The following is a 21,685-nucleotide window of genomic DNA, read 5'->3' as shown; positions in this document are numbered from 1 at the left end:
TCCAGGCGTCGGGCGTCAGGAAGTTTTTGCGACTCTGCCTCTTGGAGTCTAAACTCTTGCTTCGCTGGTGGTAATAATCCATCTTCTGAGAGCCGCCTCGGCTCACGGGTTTCCAGAAATGTGGCCCCGGCGGAGAGAGGGAGGATGGCGTTCTGTTAGGCCTCGCACATCTCCTCTCGAGTTGCTCCTCGGGGGTCGGGCTCTGGCGGGTAAAGCTCGTTTTGCTAATTTCCTCATACAGTCCTTTCTGAGTCAACGAGTCGTCCTGCAAACAACGGGCAACACTCTGGTGGATCGGAGGTTTCGTGTGCGACATTGCAGAGCCCACCAACTCTGGCTCGTCGACACTCATCTCGATGCACATTTTGGGGACCGCCATCTCTGCTTTTGAAGGCCCCGGCATCAATGCAGTGATGGGAAAATTACACATCTCATCATATTTCTCGCCACAGGAATGTGCCGGTGATGTGAAGCGGCTGTCACGGCTAAGATTGCTTTGCTTCCATGATGCCCCGGAGCACAAATCGTTCCTTCTTTGCATCTCCACCAGGTCTGTGGATTGTGGAGAGTTATCCTCATAGCCTCCTCCTCCGTAGCCCTCGGGCTCTGCCTGTACCCTGTCGTGATGTCTCTGATGCTTTGAGGAGAGATGTGGGAGAACTAATCTCTGCGATGATTGTCTGCCGGCCTCCTCGGATTTGTGGGAGGTCTGTTTGGTAAACGATGGATCGGAATACTGGGTGATGGAGTAACACAAGGGGCTGACTGACATGGGCCTATGAAGTGGGCCCTGCGGCGCTGGGTCTTCCCACTGGATGCGGGGGGAATGAGAAGGGCCCATCGACAGAGCACGACTTCCCCTGCTGCGTTGGGGACGACCGTGAGGAAAGGTGTTTCCCTTGCATTTCCACACGAGTTCGCCCGACTCTCTCCTCCCCTCCACGACGTCCCTGCCTCCCGGTGCCTCCGTGGCCGTGTCTCTCTCTTCCCCATCTCCTCTCTCGCTCCTCTCCACCGTGTACTTCCGAAGTTCCATCTCCAGCTCCTCCCTCTCCCGGGCCAGTTTCAGACAGCGGCTCAGGTTGCCTCTCTCCCTCTCGTGTTCCATCTGGAGCACCAGGTTGCTGGCGGTCATGGTGGGCTGGCCTCCGCCGCCGCCGCCCTTCAGGACGGGGGGGTACGGGCCGGGGCAGATTTCTCCGTCGGGGTGCAGGGAGAAGCCGGCGGCCGAGCTTTGCATCGTGCTATCCGAGTACAGGCTGTCCTGGTCGGGGGCCGGGTAGCCATTGTAGTCCCGGTCGGGGGCCGGGTAGCCATTGTAGTCCCCCTCGTCTTCCAACATGTACTGGTCGTGCTGCAGGGACAGGTACTTGGCCATGTCGCGCACGCGGCTCGCGGGGTCTGATCGGCATGGCGGCAGGTCCACCGAGAGCACAAACGGCGGCTCTTTCCCGTCCCCCCTCTGCGAGTGCAGGGACATGGACCTCTGCGAGTGCAGGGACATGGACCTCTGCGCGCCGGGATGGCGGGAGTAGTCCTTCCTCAGGCCTCTCCTGGTGTAGGTGTTCAGCGTGGACGACATGTAGTCGTAAGGCTGCACCACAAAGCGTCCGTCCGGACCCCTGGAGATGAACTCCAGAGGGGGAGAGATTGGAGACGACGACGCCCTCTTGAGGCGGAGGACCCTCTGGGGCTGGTGGTGGTGGCCGCCGTCGCTCGGAAAGTCCCGGGGCGCGGCGGACATGAGGAGCTGCCGACCCTGGCCTTGATACTCCACCACGTGGCCGCCCGTGATGCCGGAGGAATGACGTGCGGACGAGCAGGAGGAGGAGGTGGTGGTGGAGGATGTGGACGACGTGGTCGGATAGAGGTTGTTGTGAGGATGGAGTAAATGCTGCTTCAGCATGCTGTCTGGGCTGCCGGGACGCGACGTGTTCCTGGTGACAGGAGGGAGAAGAGAAGGAAGAGGGGAGGATGGGGAGGGAGAGGGGAACATTATTAAGAAATATAATACAGCATTGGAGAGAGAAATACTAGTGCCATGTCTGCACTGTTTAGAATTATTCATAAATATAACAGAGACATGTCAAACTAAGAGGAGGAGGAAGGAATCTAATGTGGGAGTGTGTGTGTGTGTGTGTGTGTGTGTGTGTGTGTGTGTGTGTGTGTGTGTGTGTGTGTGAATGTGTGTGTGTGTGTGTGTGTGTGTGTGTGTGTGTGTGTGTGTGTGCGCGCGTGCGTGCGTGCGTGCGTGCGTGCGTGCGTGCGTGCGTGCGTGCGTGCGTGCGTGCGTGCGTGCGTGTGTCATGTGTGAAAATAAAAGTGGGAAAGAACATGTAACAGGAAATAAGACAAGTGCTATAATTCAAACTTTTAATTTCCAAAGGAGGCATAAGAAGATATGACAACGGGCGGGGGGGGGGGGGGGGGGGGTGCTACAATGACATGACGGAAATGAAGATACTTACATGGTCGGGGGACATGATGTGAAGATGACGGGGGGTGGATCTGGAAGGAAGGGAGCGAAAGGGGTGAGATGGTATCGGACTCATTACGATACAAGCACAGCACGGTGACCAAGGAAAGGAAAAAACACATCATCAACACCAATATGATCCCATTACAAGGCCCGCGAGGCACCAAGCCGTGTCCAAAAAGTTAATTACACTCCCATTCATCAGCCACTAATGAGAAATGACCCTAATTAGCGAGTAATGTAAATGACATCAATAACTGAATGGACGAGTGGGCGGGGACAAGTGCAACCGCCAAATTCATACATACGAGAGCTATGATTTATGTCATGGATTGAAAGTGCTTTCAATATTTTATTGAATAAATGATGATATGTGTGATGATGTAGTTCATCAAAAGGAGTCATTGCTATAGGGGTGTGGCGGGGTGTGTGTGTGTGTGTGCGTGTGTGTGTCAAAAAATGTTCGTCGACTACCTTTTTTTCACTGACGAAAACTAAATGGAAACTAAATGAAAACTAAGCTATGATGACTAAAACTAACTAAAGACTAAATATATTGACAATTTCGTCAACAAATAAAAACTAGACTAAAATGTTAGGAAAGGACTAGTGGACAAGAGATCCAGTATAAGTCATTTTTACATGCTTACGACACCATCAAGGCCCGCCAAAATAAATTTTTGTTCGACTAAATCAACTGTAGATTTAGTCGACTAAAATCTTATGACATTTAGTCGACTAAAACTAGACTGACACTAAAACATTCCAGGTGACAAAAATGTGACTAAAACTAAATGAAAACTATTCAAGAGACTATGACTAAAACCAAAATTTGCTGCCAAAAACAACACTGGGGTATGTGTGTGTGTGCGCGTGTGTGTGTGTGTGTGTGTGTGTGTGCGTGTGTGTGTTACCGTCGTTCTCCTTCCTGCGCCGCCGTCCTCTCTTGTGGCTGAGGACACAGGCGCTCCCCAGCAGCAGGATCAATGCCAAACACAGGAGTCCTGCCGCGCCCATCACGCCAGCCAGCAACGAGGACGGAACTCGGAGTCGGGAGGTGGCCGGATAGATCTCCACTCCTGTGACATAATAAATAAGAATATATCGGCAGTTATTTATTTGTATACGGCTTATTCATTGCTTCTGTTGTTGCATGCGTGGCCCTTTCAACTGAGTGTTATCCTCGACGAGGTAAAAAGATGAACGTTGGTTGTGGGTTTTGTCCCCAAGTTAGTTAGTTGCTGCGAGAGTGAGGTCTAGCCAACACCAACTCTGGATTCCTAGATCGCTGCCCTCCACAATTTCCTATCCGAACATCAGGTTCTTGAGCTCTGCAGTGTTGTCAGCCAAGCTGTCGCGTCGCAGCACGTCTACATTAGGTGGTACGCTTCTTCCCCCTCCTGGCTTTGCCCCTGGGTTGGCTTCCCATAGGGTCAATTTACTTGCCTCAAGTTCTGGGTACATGACACAGTGCCCTGCCAGCCTCATCCTACTCTCTGACTTTGTCCGTGACCCGTGGTAGGTCGCCTAAAGGGTCATGTGATGAAGCATTTTAGTGCTAAACGGAAAGCAAATGTGGGTGGAAAGACTTTCACACTTTTGTTTGTTTTTATACAATATTTATTTCCCCCCCATTTTTCTCCCAATGTAGTCGTTATTTATGTAAATTTCCGATTCCCCATGCTAGTCCTGTGGTTGGTTGTGGTGACAGCACAGAACCCCATACTAGTCCTGTGGTTGGTTGTGGTGACAGCACAGAACCCCATGCTAGTCCTGTGGTTGGTTGTGGTGACAGCACAGAACCCCATGCTAGTCCTGTGGTTGGTTGTGGTGATAGTACAGAACCCCATGCTAGTCCTGTGGTTGGTTGTGGTGACAGCACAGAACCCCATGCTAGTCCTGTGGTTGGTTGTGGTGACAGCACAGAGCCCCATGCTAGTCCTGTGGTTGGTTGTGGTGACAGCACAGAACCCCATGCTAGTCCTGTGGTTGGTTGTGGTGACAGCACAGAACCCCATGCTAGTCCTGTGGTTGGTTGTGGTGACAGCACAGAACCCCATGCTAGTCCTGTGGTTGGTTGTGGTGACAGCACAGAACCCCATGCTAGTCCTGTGGTTGGTTGTGGTGACAGCACAGAACCCCATGCTAGTCCTGTGGTTGGTTGTGGTGACAGCACAGAACCCCATGCTAGTCCTGTGGTTGGTTGTGGTGACAGCACAGAACCCCATGCTAGTCCTGTGGTTGGTTGTGGTGACAGCACAGAACCCCATGCTAGTCCTGTGGTTGGTTGTGGTGACAGCACAGAACCCCATGCTAGTCCTGTGGTTGGATGTGGTGACAGCACAGAACCCCATGCTAGTCCTGTGGTTGGATGTGGTGACAGCACAGAACCCCATGCTAGTCCTGTGGTGACAGCACAGAACCCCATGCTAGTCCTGTGGTGACAGCACAGAACCCCATGCTAGTCCTGTGGTTGGATGTGGTGACAGCACAGAACCCCATGCTAGTCCTGTGGTTGGTTGTGGTGACAGCACAGAACCCCATGCTAGTCCTGTGGTTGGTTGTGGTGACAGCACAGAACCCCATGCTAGTCCTGTGGTTGGTTGTGGTGACAGCACAGAACCCCATGCTAGTCCTGTGGTTGGTTGTGGTGACAGCACAGAACCCCATGCTAGTCCTGTGGTTGGTTGTGGTGACAGCACAGAGCCACGTGTCTCTTGTCTTCCAAATATGCATGATTTCAAGGCCACTACTTTTCACCTAAAGGTTCCAATGCATAAAAGGGGTACATATACTGTATATATGCTATTGTTCTTAGTTCCACACCTCCCTGCCCTGTGTCTGTGTGACCTGTAGGTGCCCTGAATGACCTGTAGGAGCCACTGTTGCAGCACCCTCTGCAAACCGGCTTCACAGTCTGACACCTCCGGCCGAACTTGGGAAGCTGGGGCCCCAGCTTCCCTACTTCCTTCACAGGTGTTATTACCGATGATACTAATGAAGGCTCTCTGTTTCATTCTGGTCAAACTGTGCATGTTGGCTCACTGGAAACACTCTGCTACACCAGTGGGTCTCCAAGTGTCCTCGAGTGGGTTCCAAAAATCCATTTGTACACTCTCAGAGTTATGGGTGTGTCCTTGACATTTAAAAAGTTTGAGAAGCACTGCACACTAAATGGAACAGAGCCTTAATTAGTGTCATCGGTGACACCTGTGAAGGAAGTAGGGAAGGGGCCCGTTAGTATAGGAAGAGTTATTCTGCGTGCATAGATCGCCAACAAAGCCGGAGGCATCGCAGAGATTTCAAAACCATATAGTCTCCGTGCTGTCAGGTAGGAAGTGCCCCCCTTGTAACTTGTATTGCTACTTAACCAGACAGTGGCCTTGTGGTTAGAGTGTCCGCCCTGAAACTGGGAGGTCGGGGTCCCCGGCGGGGTCATACCAAAGACTGTAAAAATGGGACCCAATGCCTCCCTGCTTGGCACTCAGCATCAATGGGTTGGATTGGGGGGTCAAATCAACTAATCAAATGATTCCCAAGTGCGACACGGCTGCAGCTCACCACTCCAAGAGATGGGTCAAATGCGGAGAACAAATTTCACTGCGGTAACGTGTGTGACAAATCGTATGACTTTGACTTTACTTATTGTTAGGATACAACCTTATACTATTATTCATATCATAAAGATTAGGTGGGTATTCTCCTCTTCATAAATAAAGCATTTATCCTTCACTGCCAAATAGATCCTCATTACATCATACATGCCCTGATGAAGACCGTTTGATTGAAACATTTTGAAACGTTTTTGTAATAAAGTACCTTGATTTCACGCCCCCTCTCTTCCATCATTTTTCGAGTGCTCAGATCGCTCCTCTCTTTTCAAGTTCCCGTTGATCCAAGAAGCTCTAGCCTTTTTTAATTTGTTTTAACTAATCCATTGAGCACCCTAGTTGATCTCTCTTTCGCTGGATCATCATTACTGCTGGTGCATCCGCTCCGCTGAGATTACCACCACAGCCCTGTTAACCCATTCAGGCCTGACGTCGAAATTAAAAAAATGTCTTCTAAAAATCATGACAGTAGTATGTCAGTAGTTCTCAGTATTTCATGTCAAGGACCCCAAAAATCATATGTATTTGGCCACCGACCCCCATCTGAAAATATATTGTTCCAGGAACCCCTCAGAAGCAAAGATTTGAGTTAAAAACGTTCGCTCTGAAATAATATACATTCAAAGACTTGCGCCACATTTTCACGACTTTTCAAAAATAGCAGATCTACTTGTATTTTTCAATAGCTAAAGTTTGAAACACCAAAAGGGGTTCCCGCCCAAAATGGGTTAAACAATATACCTAAACGGTGGCTCTGATTCTCAAGCCCTGCCTTTCGTGTTGTAGCAGTGGGAGCTTCAGATCAGGTTTGGTGTTGTAGCAGTGGGAGCTTCAGATCAGGTTTGGTGTTGTAGCAGTGGGAGCTTCAGATCAGGTTTGGTGTTGTAGCAGTGGGAGCTTCAGATCAGGTTTGGTGTTGTAGCAGTGGGAGCTTCAGATCAGGTTTGGTGTTGTAGCAGTGGGAGCTTCAGATCAGGTTTGGTGTTGTAGCAGTGGGAGCTTCAGATCAGGTTTGGTGTTGTAGCAGTGGGAGCTTCAGATCAGGTTTGGTGTTGTAGCAGTGGGAGCTTCAGATCAGGTTTGGTGTTGTAGCAGTGGGAGCTTCAGATCAGGTTTGGTGTTGTAGCAGTGGGAGCTTCAGATCAGGTTTGGTGTTGTAGCAGTGGGAGCTTCAGATCAGGTTTGGCTGACGGTTCTCCTTGGTGTTGTAGCAGTGGGAGCTTCAGATCAGGTTTGGCTGACAGTTCTCCTTGGTGTTGTAGCAGTGGGAGCTTCAGGTCAGGTTGGGCTGACAGTTCTCCTTGGTGTTGTAGCAGTGGGAGCTTCAGATCAGGTTTGGCTGACAGTTCTCCACGCCGTTTCTAATGAAACATTCATGTCCGTATCGCGTACTACACAAGCACGTACAGTACGCGTCGGAGAGGACCATTACAGAACTCTTTGGAGAAGTTATTATCGGGGGATATATTTCTATCACTCAGGCCCCCAAATAGGCGGCGTCCCCCCCCCAGGGGCCTGCTCTAATTCGGCTCATACATTATGGAACGTACAGTAGGGACCGTGGTGAGGAGAGAGAGAGAGAGAGAGAGAGAGATACCGAAATGAACTGAAAGAGCAGTGGTTTTCTTTTCTTTTTTTCTTTTTTTCAAAGATTTGTTTTTGGCTTTTTGCCTTTATTGATAGTTATTAGTGAAGACAGACAGGGAAGTGGGAGGGAGAGAAGGGGAGAGACATGCAGCATAGGTCATCATGAACGGGACTCGAACATGCGACGCGTCAGGCCAGAGCCTATATGTGGCATGCGTCTGGACCACTAGGCCAGCGGGCGCCCGAGCAGTGGTTTTCAACCAGTGGTCCTTGAGGGGGTTCCAGGTGGTCCCCCAGCTAAATGATGGAAAGTTGTTAACCAAATGGACCCCTTATAGATCTTTTAACTCTTGAGACCTACTTGTTGTTAACTAGTTGTACGAACGCTTGTTTTCTATTGTTGTATTGTTTATTGGATCTTGTTTAGTCGATACACTTAATTGTTTTAGCTCATGCTCATTTGATTTAGCTATTTTGTCTCATCTGTTTAAGGAAATAGGTAGCTGATATATTGCACTTTAACCTTAGCGCTAGGTATACTCTTGGTTGCTTGTTTTTGCAGAAAATGCACTAAAGACTTCTGGTGATTAGTAGTTTTTGTTCCCTACCTATGTTGAATACACTTATTGTAAGTCGCTTTGGATAAAAGCGTCTGCTAAATGACTGTAATGTAATGTAATGTAATGTAATGAGAGGGTAAAATGAAACCAAAATAAAACCCGCCATTTGGTTTCATTTTACGCTCTCAAGAGTTACAGTATTACTTCACTTACTTAATTGGAGAATGTAGAAGAATTGCTATTTTTGATAAACGTTTGATAAACATGGAATTGTAGAAAAAAAAATCGTATCCAACGACAACAAAATATCCATTCGTTTTAGAGACTCTACATGTCATCAAACGGTGGTCCGGCCGTGGCTCAAAAGCCGAATCAATAATGGGCCTTGAAATGAAATGGATGTGACACAGGCTGTGTGTGTGTGTGTGTGTGTGTGTGTGTGTGTGTGTGTGTGGGCGGGGTGTATGGCCTCATACACCTACCTATGGTGGAGACGTTGACTGATGGACTGGGCTCGCTTAGCATCTCCCCTCGACGAGATAGCAGCCGCAGCTCGTACACACAGTCCTGCACGCACACACACACGCACACACACACACACACGCACACACACACACACACACACACGCGCACACACACACACACACACACAGAGGATGAAACCACACTTTGTCAACACAGGCCTGCGCCTGCAATGCTAATGAAGATCATTTGAATTCATGTTGTAGGCCTATATGGGGAGGAGGGGGCAGAGAGAGGGGGGGAGGAGGGGGCAGAGAGAGGGGGGGAGGGGGCAGAGAGAGGGGGGGGGAGGGGGCAGAGAGAGGGGGGGGAGGGGACAGAGAGAGGGGGAGGAGGACGGGGCAGAGAGAGGGGGAGGAGGACAGTCGCATGCAGAGATTGAGAGGAGACCGAAAAGAAGGAGAAAAAAAAGACGGCTTCCATCTTTTTAGCGTGCATATCTGAGAAACTAAAAAAAGGCAAATAAAAAGCGGGCGCGTGCGTGGCTAGATGAAAACCTTGGGGAGGCGTTTCGAACGAGGAACACCAGAATGATTCGTCTCAGAGGGAGCAGTGTGACCGGGTGCTTGTGTTACCTTGCGTAGACCCGGAACGATTATCTCGCTACTGTTGGCACCGACGTCCTTATCCAGATCCAACCACTCCCCCTGCTCGGCGGTGCGGGATTGGAGAACAAAGCCTGTGATGGGAGGGCGTTGAGCCGCGGGGGGCGACCACTGCAGGACCACACCTGCTGAGCCCTGATTAGCCGACAGCATCGTCGGGGGACTTAACTTGCTTCTCCGTGGAGGCGGATCTGATGGGAGATTACATTTAGACCATTTAGACCTGAGATCATGACAGTTTTCTGAAAAACCCTGTTTTTATGTCAAACATTTTCATGTCAAGGACCCCCCAAGATAATATGTAATTGGCTGCCGACCCCCCATCTGAAAATATGTTGTTCCAGGGACCCCCCAGAAGCAAAGATACGAGTTAAAAACGTCGCTCTGAAAGAATATAATATTCAAAGATTTGCGCCACATTTTCACGATTTTTCAAAAATAGCAGACCTACAAGCTCGTAGCGCGGCACTCGGTGCCGCGCTATGAGCTTGTAGATCTGCTATTTTTCAACAGCTAAAGCATAACATAATGCTTAAAACATCAAAAAGGGGTTCCCGCCCAAAATGGGTTAAAAAAAAAGACCCCCGCCCCAAAATGATCAATCCGCTATTCCCGCTGTGGTGGTGGTGGGGGAGAAATTAAATTACAGCTGAAGAAATGTCCACTTCCCCCTGATGTTCAACCTTGAGATTGTGAGGACAGTTAAATACTATACAGTCTATTACCCACACCCATATGCACAGTCACTTCCCCAGTGGTGTGACGGAACTGCAAAGTACAGTCATTTACTCAAGTACTGTAATTAAACCCATTCTGGGCGGGAACCCCTTTTGGTGTTTTAAGCATTACGTTATACTTTGGCTATTGAAAAAATAGCAGATCTACAAGCTCATAGCGCGGCACTCGGTGCCGCGCTATGAGCTTGTAGATCTGCTATTTTTCTTTCTTTCTTTTTTTTTTAAATCGTGAAACTGTGGCGCAAATCATTGAATATATTGTCTTTCAGAGCGAATGTTTTTAACTCAAATCTTTGCTTCTGGGTGGTCCCTGGAACAACATATTTTCAGATGGGGGTCGGTGGCCTATTACATAATAATCTTGGGGCTCCTTGACATGAAATAATTTGAGAATGACTGACAGAAACATGGGGTTTTTCAGAAAACTGTCAGGATTTAGAAGACATTTGTAGAATCGAATGGGTTAAAGGTATATTCAGTGATTTGACTTAATTCAAATATCACTTATTTATTCTTTTTTTCTGGATAATCCTCCCTACTATAGAGTGTGCTGACCATATAAGGAGTTCCTCCCTGTCCCCAGTGAGCCCCTGGGGTCAAAAAACCCTAGTTTCAGTTTTGGTGGCGGGTGGCAAAACCTTCATCCAATCAGGATGAGAGGGGCCTTCCTCCAATCATGATCGAGTGGGGGCGGGCCTTGGTGCACATGCTGTTGGCCTGTTGCACTTCCCCCCACTGTAGAGCGTGCATGTGCACATTTTGTTACCGGGGCGGACTGGGTGGTTTTCCAAATTACCCAAATCACTGAATGCTCCTTTAAGTGCAATTTTGAGGTATAAACATTCAGTCCATTTACTTAATATTGTACTTTTAATATTGTACCTTTTTACTCCACTACAATAATTTGAAAACTTTAGTTAACAAGTGACTTTGTAGATTTTGATTGTTATTACAAAACATTCATTAAACACTTCAACCCTACAGTATAAACTGTACATTTGGGCCATTTGGAGGTGTCGATGTACAACAAGCTCACAATGCATTTCCAAAAGATTTCTAGACAATTTAAAACATTTGAAAACGTGTGAAATGGGAAACATTCTGTATAATGAGTGACTTTGTACTCAAGCAGATTTTGAATTCAGGACTTTTACTTTACGTAACAGAGACATTTCTACATAATCATTGCAGTATTGATACTTTTTACTTAACCCATTTTGACCTGGGAACGATTCTATAAATGTCTTGACAGTTTTCTGAAAAAGCTATGTTTCTTTGTCAGTCGTTCTTCGATTTTTCAAAAATAGCAGACCTACAAGCTCATAGCGCGCCACTCGGTGGCGCGCTATGAGCTTGTAGATCTGCTATTTTTCAATAGCTAAAGCATAACATAATTCTTACACCAAAAGGGGTTCCCGCCCAAAATGGCCACCTTTTCCACCACTGCTTCACAGTTCGCACACACACACACACACACACACACACACACACACACACACACACACACACAGACACACACATGCACACACGCACACACACAAAAATAGATACGTCTGGCGTTGTGGTATATACTGACCCAAGGTCCGGAGAGTGGCGATCTGGCTGAAGGGCCCGGTGCCGACGCGGTTGTGCGACAGGACACTGAACTGGTAGTCGGTGGCCGGGTGCAGGCCGGCCACCTGCAGCCCGGTGCCAGTGGAAGGAGGCACCGGCACCGAGAACCATTCCCCTCCTCTCCCACCCCCCTCGGTGCTCACAGAGAGCTGCTTCACCCTGCAGACACAAGGACAAGAGAGGGAGAGGACCAGTGGTTTTTTTATTTCTTTCGTTTTGGTCTTTTGAGTAACATTTTGTTTAGTTTGGGTCATATTTTAGTTTTAGTAAACTAAACTAGATCTTTTCAACAAAAAGTATATATATTTTGGTGGGCCTTGATGGCATCGATTTTACACTTGCTGGAAATAGCCGATCTGCTATTTCAGAGCGCAACCAAACCAAACAATTAATTGTCTTTTAGTTCTACACTGGATCTCTTCTCCAGCCTAACATTTTAGTCTAGTTTATATTTGTTATTTGTTGTCAATATATCATCATAATTGATTGATTGATTGATTAATTATTAACAGTTTACACAGAAAAAAGCACAGGAAAGTACAGTTCAATACAAGGTCTGCTAAGAGGATTTATAACCCAAGAAAGCACTATCGCTTGTCATATAGCTTAGTTTTTATTTAGTTTTTATCAATGAAAAAAAAGGTAGTCAACAAACGACGTTTTTCGTCATAGTTTTAGTCAACGAAATGAACATTGGGAGAGATAGAGAGAAGTAATAATATGAGAAAGAGCCAAGGAATTTAGGTTTGCATGAAACATGGCAGCAAAGTAGGTTTCATTAATCATTCAGCATCACCCTCCATTCCACATTTTTCTGTGAGAAAATGGCAATGAGGTATTGTTGCCGTCACAGAAAACAACTATAATTTTGGCAATTTTCACATTTTTATACTTGAGATTTGCATATTCCTTCGTAGACGGACAAAGCTGCGTGTCGCTAGGGAGAATTATTAATCTTTCAAAATCCTACGGTTAAAACTTTAACCCATTCTGGGCGGGAACCCCTTTTGGTGTCTTAAGCATGATGTTATACTTTAGCTATTGCAAAATAGCAGATCTACAAGCTCATAGCGCGGCACCGAGTGCCGCGCTACGAGCTTGTAGATCTGCCATTTTTGAAGAATCGCGAAAATGTGGCGCAAATCTTTGAATATATATTCTTTCAGAGCGAACGATTTTAACTCCAATCTTTGCTTCTGAGGGGGTCCCTGGAACAACATATTTTCAGATGGGGGTCGGTGGGCCAATTACATATAATCTTGGGGGTCCTTGACATGAAAATGTTTGAGGACCACTGACATAGAAACATGAGGTATTTCAGAAAACTGAAATACTAATAATAAGACTTTTTTATTTTGATGTCACGCCCAAATGGATTAACCCATTTTGGGCGGGAACCCCTTTTGGTGTTAGCATTATGTTATGCTTTAGCTATTGAAAAATAGCATATCTACAAGCTCATAGGTCGCCACCGAGTGGCGCGCTACGAGCTTGTAGGTCTGCTATTTTTGAAAAATCGAAGAACGACTGACAATGTCAGGATGTAGAAGACATTTTTAGAATCTGATCTCAGGTCAAAATGGATTAAAGGTCATGTTGGCACGCCATGGTAGCTCAACCACTAGATGTGCCAACCACATAACAGCAGCAACTTCCTGAAAATATCAAACGTACGCAACAGAGATTGATCATTAATCTTTAGACGAGAGCTGGCAGGAGAGTCGTCCTCTTTCTAGTCTCCATATCACAGAATAAACTTTCACAAAGTTACTCCCACTCAAAACTCTCATTCTGGCTTCCCTCGATGATTTCATCCCATGTATTAGGACTTATAACCCAGTCTGGGCCGGGAACCCCTTTTGGTGTTTTAAGCACTTTAGCTATTGAAAAATAGCAGATCTACAAGCTCGTAGCGCGGCACCGAATGCCGCACTACGAGCTTGTAGATCTGCTATTTTCGGAAAATCGCGAAAATGTGGCGCGAACCTTTGAATATATATTCTTTCAGAGCAAACATTTTTAACTCAAATCTTTGCACCTGGGGGTGTCCCTGGAACAACATATATTCAGATGGGGGGGTCGGCGGCCAATTACATATATATTTGGGGGTCCTTGACATCTTTTTGAGTGGTGTAAACCACTCCTACAACTGGCTTTGTTGTGCAGAAAAAATGAGCATGGTTGCTATGTTCACCCTGTTCACCCGGGTGTGATTTCCTACAACTGGCTTTCTTAGTGCAGAAAAAATGAGCATGGTTGCTATGTTCACCCTGTTCACCCGGGTGTGATTTTATTACGTCAGACAGGCTATATTACACCACTCAGTTCACACAGGTGTGATTTTTTCTCTACTACTCAGTTCCAGTTATCCGACGCACCTGTCCATTGTAGGTGTGCAGAAGGTCTTTTTCTTATAGTTTGCGCCTTTGGCTTCCTTCCTTTATTTCACCCTATTCACTTCTCTCCATGGTAACGGATTGACGCGGGGCATCTGATTGGCCCCCACCCTGTGGGCGGTCCTTCTCCATGGTAACGGTTTGGCGCGGGGCATCTGATTGGCCCCCACCCTGTGGGCGGTCCTTCTCCATGGTAACGGATTGGCACGGGGCATCTGATTGGCCCCCACTGAACCCAGAGTTGTACTTATACTGACTGTTTGTCAGTTATCCTTTATGCCTGATGAAGGTCTGACGACCGAAACGTTGCTCAATAAATCTAACTCAAGTGAAGACAGTGTGCGGGATTCTTTTTGAGTGGTGTAAACCACTCCAACAACCAGCTTTGTCTGTATCTATGTTTGTGTACCTGTGTACGTGTCCGTGCACAGGTGAGCATGGTTACCATGGTCACTGACATTACGTCAGACCACAGCTGATCAGGCTATATAAGACCTTGCACCACTCAGTTCACACGGGTGTGATTTTTTCTCTACTTCTCGGGGGGCTTGACATGAAAATGTTTGAGAACCACTGACATAGAAACATAGGGTTTTTCAGAAAACTGTCAGGATTTAGAAGACATTTGTAGAATCGTCCCCAGGTCTAAATGGGTTAACCCATTCTGGGCGGGAACTTTTGGTGTTTTAAACATTGTTATAATTTAGCTATTGAAAAATAGCAGATCTACAAGCTCATTGCGCGCCACCGAGTGGCGCGCTATGAACTTGTAGGTCTGCCATTTTTGAAAAATGTGCCTAAAATCTTTCAGAAAATTGTCATGATTTAGAAAACAATTCTTTTATATTTCGACGTCAGGTCTAAATGGGTTAATCAGCTCCAGCCTCTCTCTGGCTATATTTGTATCTATATTTGCTGTTCTCTAAATACTGCTTTGCACCATAACATGATCTCTTATCATTTAGCTGTTTATCCGTTTTCCCAAAGCAGTGTTCCTCTTTCTCTTGTACAGTAGGTGCTGCTTTTAATGGCATTGGCTCTACAGGAGTCTTAGCCATCTATAAAAGGTCGGCCTGTGTGTGTCCGCAGCTAATGACGTAATCCCCCTGGACAAGATCAGTGCCAAATGTCAGAAGGCAAGACAAGAGACACACACACTTGGAATGTCCTTTGTGCAGGTTTTTTGCACTGACCATGGACACTTTTGGCGTTTGGCACGGCACTGTTCACTTTTATTATTATACAGCATAATTCATTGCTGTCGAGATGAAACCTCATAACTCAATTTTTTAGGTTTTAGATTTTTTTTGCCATAAATCAGTGCTATTGAACACCCTTTACGTCTGTGTGTTGTTTCGGAAATATTGAACCAATGGAAAGTAGTAAAAAGTGCTTTGGACAAAACCTCTTAACTCCATTGAACCCTCAAAATGTCTGCTAAAGCAACTAACTCCACCACGTCTCCCCGTCTCATGGAAGTATAAACTCACAACACCAACTTTGATGAGGCTGTATGGCTTTGTTTTAAAAATAGACACTTTTCGCGTTTGGCACGGCACTGTTCACTTTTATTATGACTATGACGAGATAGAGTGAGACGCACTGACCGACTGTAATGGACACTTTTATTTGTTTTGGTTTTTAAGCTATTCTGGGCAGGAACCCCTTTTGGTGTTCAGCATTATGTTATACTTTGGCTATTGAAAAAAAGCAGATCTACAAGCTCATAGCGCGGCGATATTTTTGAATAATCGTGAAAATGTGGCGCAAATGTTTGCTTCAAATTTGCTCAGACACATAATGGCGTAAATGCTCTATTCATTGATAATGGGAATGTAACAAAAATGTCGTAAATTCTCCATTCATTGTCAATGGCATTTAATGTTTGTGTTAGGACAAAAATATACACTATAGCTTAACACTTTAATTGCCCAGAACTATTTAATCCATTACATTCATGCACCCAGTCGATTTATAAACACGGACGCCTTTTCCGGACGGACCGGCCGGAAGTTCATGATGTTGTGTAGCAGCTAACAATAGCCACAGCACTCTAGAATCGATCGACAACAACGGCAGACAAGAATAAATCTATCGAGACTAGCGACTGGACCGCGGAGCACCGTCTAACACAGGATCTTTTTTCAGAAAAAGACGGGATGATTTAGATCACGAATTATGAACGTTTTAAGATTTTCGTTTTCATCAGCTAAACAGGGGAGGGAGTTTTTCGATGACGCCTCACTCTTGCGCGTCACAGAGGAGAGCCCAGCAGGCGCGCCTCGGCTATACAGCCAGGCGATCCGTTCTCGTATCAATAAACTTCGTCTTTTGGACAATACTTCGTCCTGAGCGTCGGGCGTTACTAATAGAAAGGACAAAGAACTTCTTCCTGGGCGTTCGGAATGTTAACTACAAAAGTCGCAATTTTGAAAAATTGCGACCGAACAGGTGGAAGCTTTGTCCAAACTTGGAGCCATATGTCATAGATACGTCACAGACGAGACGACACAGGCAGCATGGTGGATGATCAATAGCCATAATTAAGAGTAATTCCTGCTTATGTTCAATGATTTACTACAGTGGTTCCCAAAAATGTTCATGTCAAGGACCCCCAAATTGACACTAATTAGCCTGCGGACCCCCATTTGAAGAGATATGCCAGGGACCCCCATAAGAGAAGATTTTGACGGCTCTAGCAGTGATTCTCAATCCTCTTATTTCCTCCTATGGATACAGCATAATTCGTTGCTGTCGAGAGGAAACCTCATAAGTCAATTTTTGAGGTTTTTGATAAAGCAACTAACTCCACCACGTCTCCCCGTCTCATGGAAGTAATTGACAATATATAAACTCACAACACCAACTTTGATGAGGCTGTATTGCTTTGTTTTAAAAATATAAGGTTTTCTTAATTTCCTGAAAAATTTACATTTTTCATTTCCTGAAAAATGAACATTTTGGAGTTATGAGGTTTCCTCCCGACAGCAGAGATATTGTATAATTTGTTACACGTCTATCTATACTGCATCTAGAGTGGCCACTGCAGATTAACAGCTCCATATAATTTACAGCTAGGCATATCCTATTTTATAGTCGCTATGAAATGAAAAAAAAAAGGCCATAACTGAGAAATGAGTTCCTCATCCCGGAGATCAATAGTCTAACCCATTTAGGCCTGACGCCGACATTGAAAAAATGTCTTCTAAATGAATTTTCTTAAAAAAACTCATATATCACTATCAGTGGTGCTCAATATTTTATGTCAAGGACCCCAAACATTTTATGTAATTGGCCACCGACCCCCATCTGAAAATATGTTGTTCCAGGACCCCCCCAGAAGCAAAGATTTGAGTTAAAAACTCACTCTGAAAGAATACACATTTTCAAGATTTTTCAAAAATAGCAGATCTACAAGCTCGTAGCGCGGCACTCGGTGCCGCGCTATGAGCTTGTAGATCTGCTATTTTTCAATAGCTAAAGCTTAAAACACCAAAAGGGGTTCCCGCACAGAATGGGCTAATGCCGGGTGCTGTCGATATGGCTGCCATGGTTACACAGTCCGAGCGAGAGGAAAGTGAGAGGCTTTTACAGAACACCCACCAAACTGAAAAGGTCTGCGCTGATCCTCCATCAAAGCCTGCCTGCCAGGATATGTTGGCCTGCGTCGCCCCGGGAGAGACAGACAGAGATGTCGCAGCATGGGGACTGGTTCCTGGTTGGATGGAACAGAAACGGAAAGGGAGTTAGTTAGTTGTTGATGAAGAGCAGTGTCGTTTTTTTTGGCAAGCAAATTTTGATTTTAGATTTTTTTTAGTCATAGTCTCTTGAATAGTTTTCATTTAGTTTTAGTCACATTTTAGTCACCTGGAATGTTTTGGTGTTTAGTCTAGGTTTAGACAACTTAATATCGTAAGATTTTAGTCGACTGAATCTACAGCTGATTTAGTCGAACAAAATGTATTTTGGCGGTGCCTTGATGCCGGCGCAAAGTTTTTTTCACTTGCTGAAAATAGCCGATCTACAAGCCCACAACGCGTCGCAGATCGGCTATTTTCAGCATGCAACTAATTGTAAAATGTCCACTAGTCCCTTCCTAACATTTTAGTCTAGTTTTTATTTGTTGACGAAATTGTCAGTATATTTAGTCTTAGCTTTAGTCATCATAGCTTAGTTTTTATTTAGTTTCCATTTCGTTTGTGTCAGTGGAATAAGGTGGTCGACAAAAAAAAAACAACACTGATGAAGAGTCATCTGCCGGCCCCGGGGCCTTACTTAAACACCTTCCAAAAGTACCGGCAGAGGCTTGTTAGATTGATCAGGGTAACGACTAGAGAGAGGACAGGCAACAAGAAAGCAAAACAAGACTTTCTCTGCCTATACGAGACATCCACCGTTTTGTTGAGTGGGCGGTGAACTCCCCCTCGCTTTGTAGTTTTTGTTGAAACAGACGGAAGGAAATCTGAGAGGCACGCAGCGATGCAGAGGGAAAGACTTTGAACGTGAACAGATCAATAAGCGTGTACTATGAGCATCTTAAATGGGAATGAATCAATAGCCACAGCCAAAAAAAAAACAATAATACACCACCACACTTATTCGCTGTACAATCCCAATTCCCCGGAGGTATTATCTTGCAAACCGATCATCACTAATCCGTGTATGCATGCCGACCGCCGGTAGGCCACAGAAAACTTCCACAATCGTTCTTTTGAAATATAAAAAAATATATTACTACTAGACTGGTGACTGGCCTACTCGTGGGGGGGGGGGGGGGACTTGAGAGTACCCAGTGTGGTACCCATTAAAGGTTTCATGACATTAATTTTCATTAATGTTTTGTTTTTCTTTTAGCTTTTATTACCTCAATTACACTCACACAACCTACATTTTGAACATTCAGTGGATTGTCTGTGGTCTGGTGTTTTCTCTGTGTGTTCTGAAGCCTTTTGAGCTGCAGTGAAAACAGGCAAACAGGCCTCAACAGTGACATCTGCTGGCAACTTCCTATGTCATAACATATGGGATTTGTGGACTGTTACCTCATAGTCCCACAGGCAAATCAGAGCACTTTGAGCCAGAAAACCCCCAGACAGCAGAAAATCTACTGAATGTTTAAAAGTTCAGTTTTTTTTTGGGTGCAATTAAGCTCAGAACACCTAAAAAACAAATGCTGTCAGAAACTCCTGACATCTTGTTGATGACATAGATGGACATACATACGCGAACAGAGTTCTATTGTACACGCCGCCACTTATAATCAGCAAAGCAGCACAAGCATGACGCAAAGCACACACAGCCAAGCGTTGGAGTGGCTGGCTCTGCTCAAAACTATATTCTATGGACAACAAGGCCCCTGACATCACAGGCTGGCCACGTCAAGTCCGAGAAACCACATTGGAGGAGCCGTAAAGTTCCCATGTGGATCCTAAGATCCACATGATTCAATTCATGAAAAAGGGCTTAATTGGTTAACCCATTCTGGGCAGGAACCCCTTTTGGGTGTTTTAAGCATTATGTTAACACTTTAGCTATTGAAAAATAGCAGATCTACAAGCTCATAGCGCGGCACCGAGTGCCGCGCTACGAGCTTGTAGGTCTGCTATTTTTAGAAAAATCTTGAAAATGTGACACAAATCTTTGAATACATATTCTTTCAGAGCGAACGTTTTTTTGTTGTTGTGGCTTTCGCCTTTATTTTATATTTTTTATGGAGGGACAGACAGTAGGCTGACAGGAAATGGGGAGAGAGATGGGGGGTTGACATGCAGTAAAGGCCGTCAGGATCGGGAGTCGAACCCGCGGCACACTGCCAGACTGGATTACCAGACAAGGTGCCTGGACCACTGAGCCATGGCCCAGGCCAGAGCGAACGTTTTTGTTTTTAACTCAAATCTTTGCTTCTGGAACGATATATATTTTCAGATGGAGGTCGGCGGCCAATTACAGGTTTCAAGGGTTTTTCCGAAAACTGTCAGGATTTAGAAGAAATTTTGTAGAATCGTCCTCAGGTCTAAATGGGCTAACCGACGAATAACTGCTTCTTGGCAAAACTGGTATTTATTTAGTTGGGAGCTCTGGGCAGTGGGGGGGGGGGGGGGGGAGGCGGGGCGGCACGGGCCCCCATGAGGATTATGAAAACTATTCGTCCCTGGCTCTGGGTACATCATGGCCCCTTATTGATTCTTACGTCCAAGATTCAGTTATGAAGGTACAACAACAACATCACAGAGGCAGACAACATGATTGCCATCAGATTTGGAGAAAAAACAGCAACAAAAAAGAGAGAGGAGGAGGAGAGGAGAGGAGAGGAGAGGAGAGGAGAGGATCAAGCTGAAGGCAGTTCAGTCCCATGATTGAAGAGGCCAATGTTTATACTCTGTTTTGTGCCAAACTTTGAACAATATATTTGTAGTTAAATTCTAATTTAACGGCAGGAATGGCAGGAAATTAAATGCCTGTCTGCCACTTGGTTGAAATGTGTCTCAGCTGTGCTCGGAATATAAACAATAAACAATGTTTCTTTCGTCTCGACGCGCAGCAGTGTTGTGACGGATTCAGCAGAGCCAGGTATGATTCATGATACATTGAAGAAACAATAACTTAATTAGGTCACCGTCACACCGATTAGGGGAGATTGCAGCAGCAGTTACGGGCGATGGCAATTTATTTAACAGTAAATGACTATTTACTTGATTTGATTTAACTTAAATTGAATTAACTTACATTGACAGTTAATATGAAATGATAATGGTTTCATTTAGTTTTTATGGTTGATAGTATAACCCATTCTGGGCTGGAACCCCTTTTGGTGTTTTAAAGCATTATGTTATACTTTAGCTATTGAAAAATAGCAGATCTACAAGCTGAACTTGTAGGTCAGCTATTTTTGAAAAATCGTGAAAATGTGCCTCAAATCTTTGACTATATATTATTACAGAGTGAACATTTTAACTCAAATCTTTGCTTCTGGGGGGGGGGGGGGGGGGGTCCCTGGTACAACATATTTTCAGATGGGGGGGGGGGAGGCCAATTACATACATTTTTTGGGGTCCTTGACATGAAATATTGAGCACCATTGATACAGAAACATAAGGTTTTTCAGAAAAATTTCAGGATTTTGAAGACATTTTTTTAAATATCAGGCCTAAATGGGATAAGGGATTGAGGGATGCTTGTGTGGTCTCTAATACTCACCCAAGACCAGGATCAGAGTGCTGGCCTCCACAGAGGCCACGTGGTTGGTCGCGCTGCACTCCCACGCCCCCTGGTGGTCCTTACTGAGAGGCTGCAGGAGCAGAGTCCCGTCCTCCGCCACAGAGTAAGCGGAGCGCGGAGCTGTGCCAACCTAGCCAGGAATAACAAGACGACATACACACACAGTTCACAACGTGCATGGTGGTGGCTGGGGGGGCCAAAGGTCTCTGCTGATTACCGGCAGGCAGCTAGGCCATTACAGGGAAAAAATGGTGCGTTTGTGTGTGTGTGTGTGTGTGTGTGTGTGTGTGTGTGTGTGTGTGTGTGTGTGTGTGTGTGTGTGTGTGTGTTATCGTTGTGTCACATGCGCATGCATGTGC

General features: G+C 45.8%; 1 protein-coding gene across 2 annotated transcripts in view; it reads right to left on the bottom strand.

The window, feature by feature from the left end:
• The window catches only part of igsf9a (immunoglobulin superfamily, member 9a), a 77,657-nt gene that overhangs the window by 5,056 nt on the left and 50,916 nt on the right, over positions 1 to 21,685 (bottom strand). For both annotated transcript variants that reach the window (XM_079524517.1, XM_079524518.1), the window contains exons 12-19: positions 21,306 to 21,456; positions 17,712 to 17,823; positions 11,675 to 11,871; positions 9,332 to 9,552; positions 8,717 to 8,801; positions 3,391 to 3,555; positions 2,469 to 2,508; positions 1 to 1,937 (exon numbers count right to left, since the gene is read on the bottom strand). The exon at positions 1 to 1,937 is cut by the window's left edge and continues 862 nt beyond it. In XM_079524517.1, the coding sequence (XP_079380643.1) occupies positions 1 to 1,937; positions 2,469 to 2,508; positions 3,391 to 3,555; positions 8,717 to 8,801; positions 9,332 to 9,552; positions 11,675 to 11,871; positions 17,712 to 17,823; positions 21,306 to 21,456 (2,908 nt within the window). The remainder of the gene's footprint in view (positions 1,938 to 2,468; positions 2,509 to 3,390; positions 3,556 to 8,716; positions 8,802 to 9,331; positions 9,553 to 11,674; positions 11,872 to 17,711; positions 17,824 to 21,305; positions 21,457 to 21,685) is intronic.

This window comes from Electrona antarctica (assembly GCF_951216825.1).
Source record: "Electrona antarctica genome assembly, chromosome: 16".
NCBI lineage: Eukaryota > Metazoa > Chordata > Actinopteri > Myctophiformes > Myctophidae > Electrona > Electrona antarctica.
The sequence above is the reverse complement of the archived record's forward strand: the minus strand, read 5'-3'. Positions and strand labels throughout refer to the sequence as shown.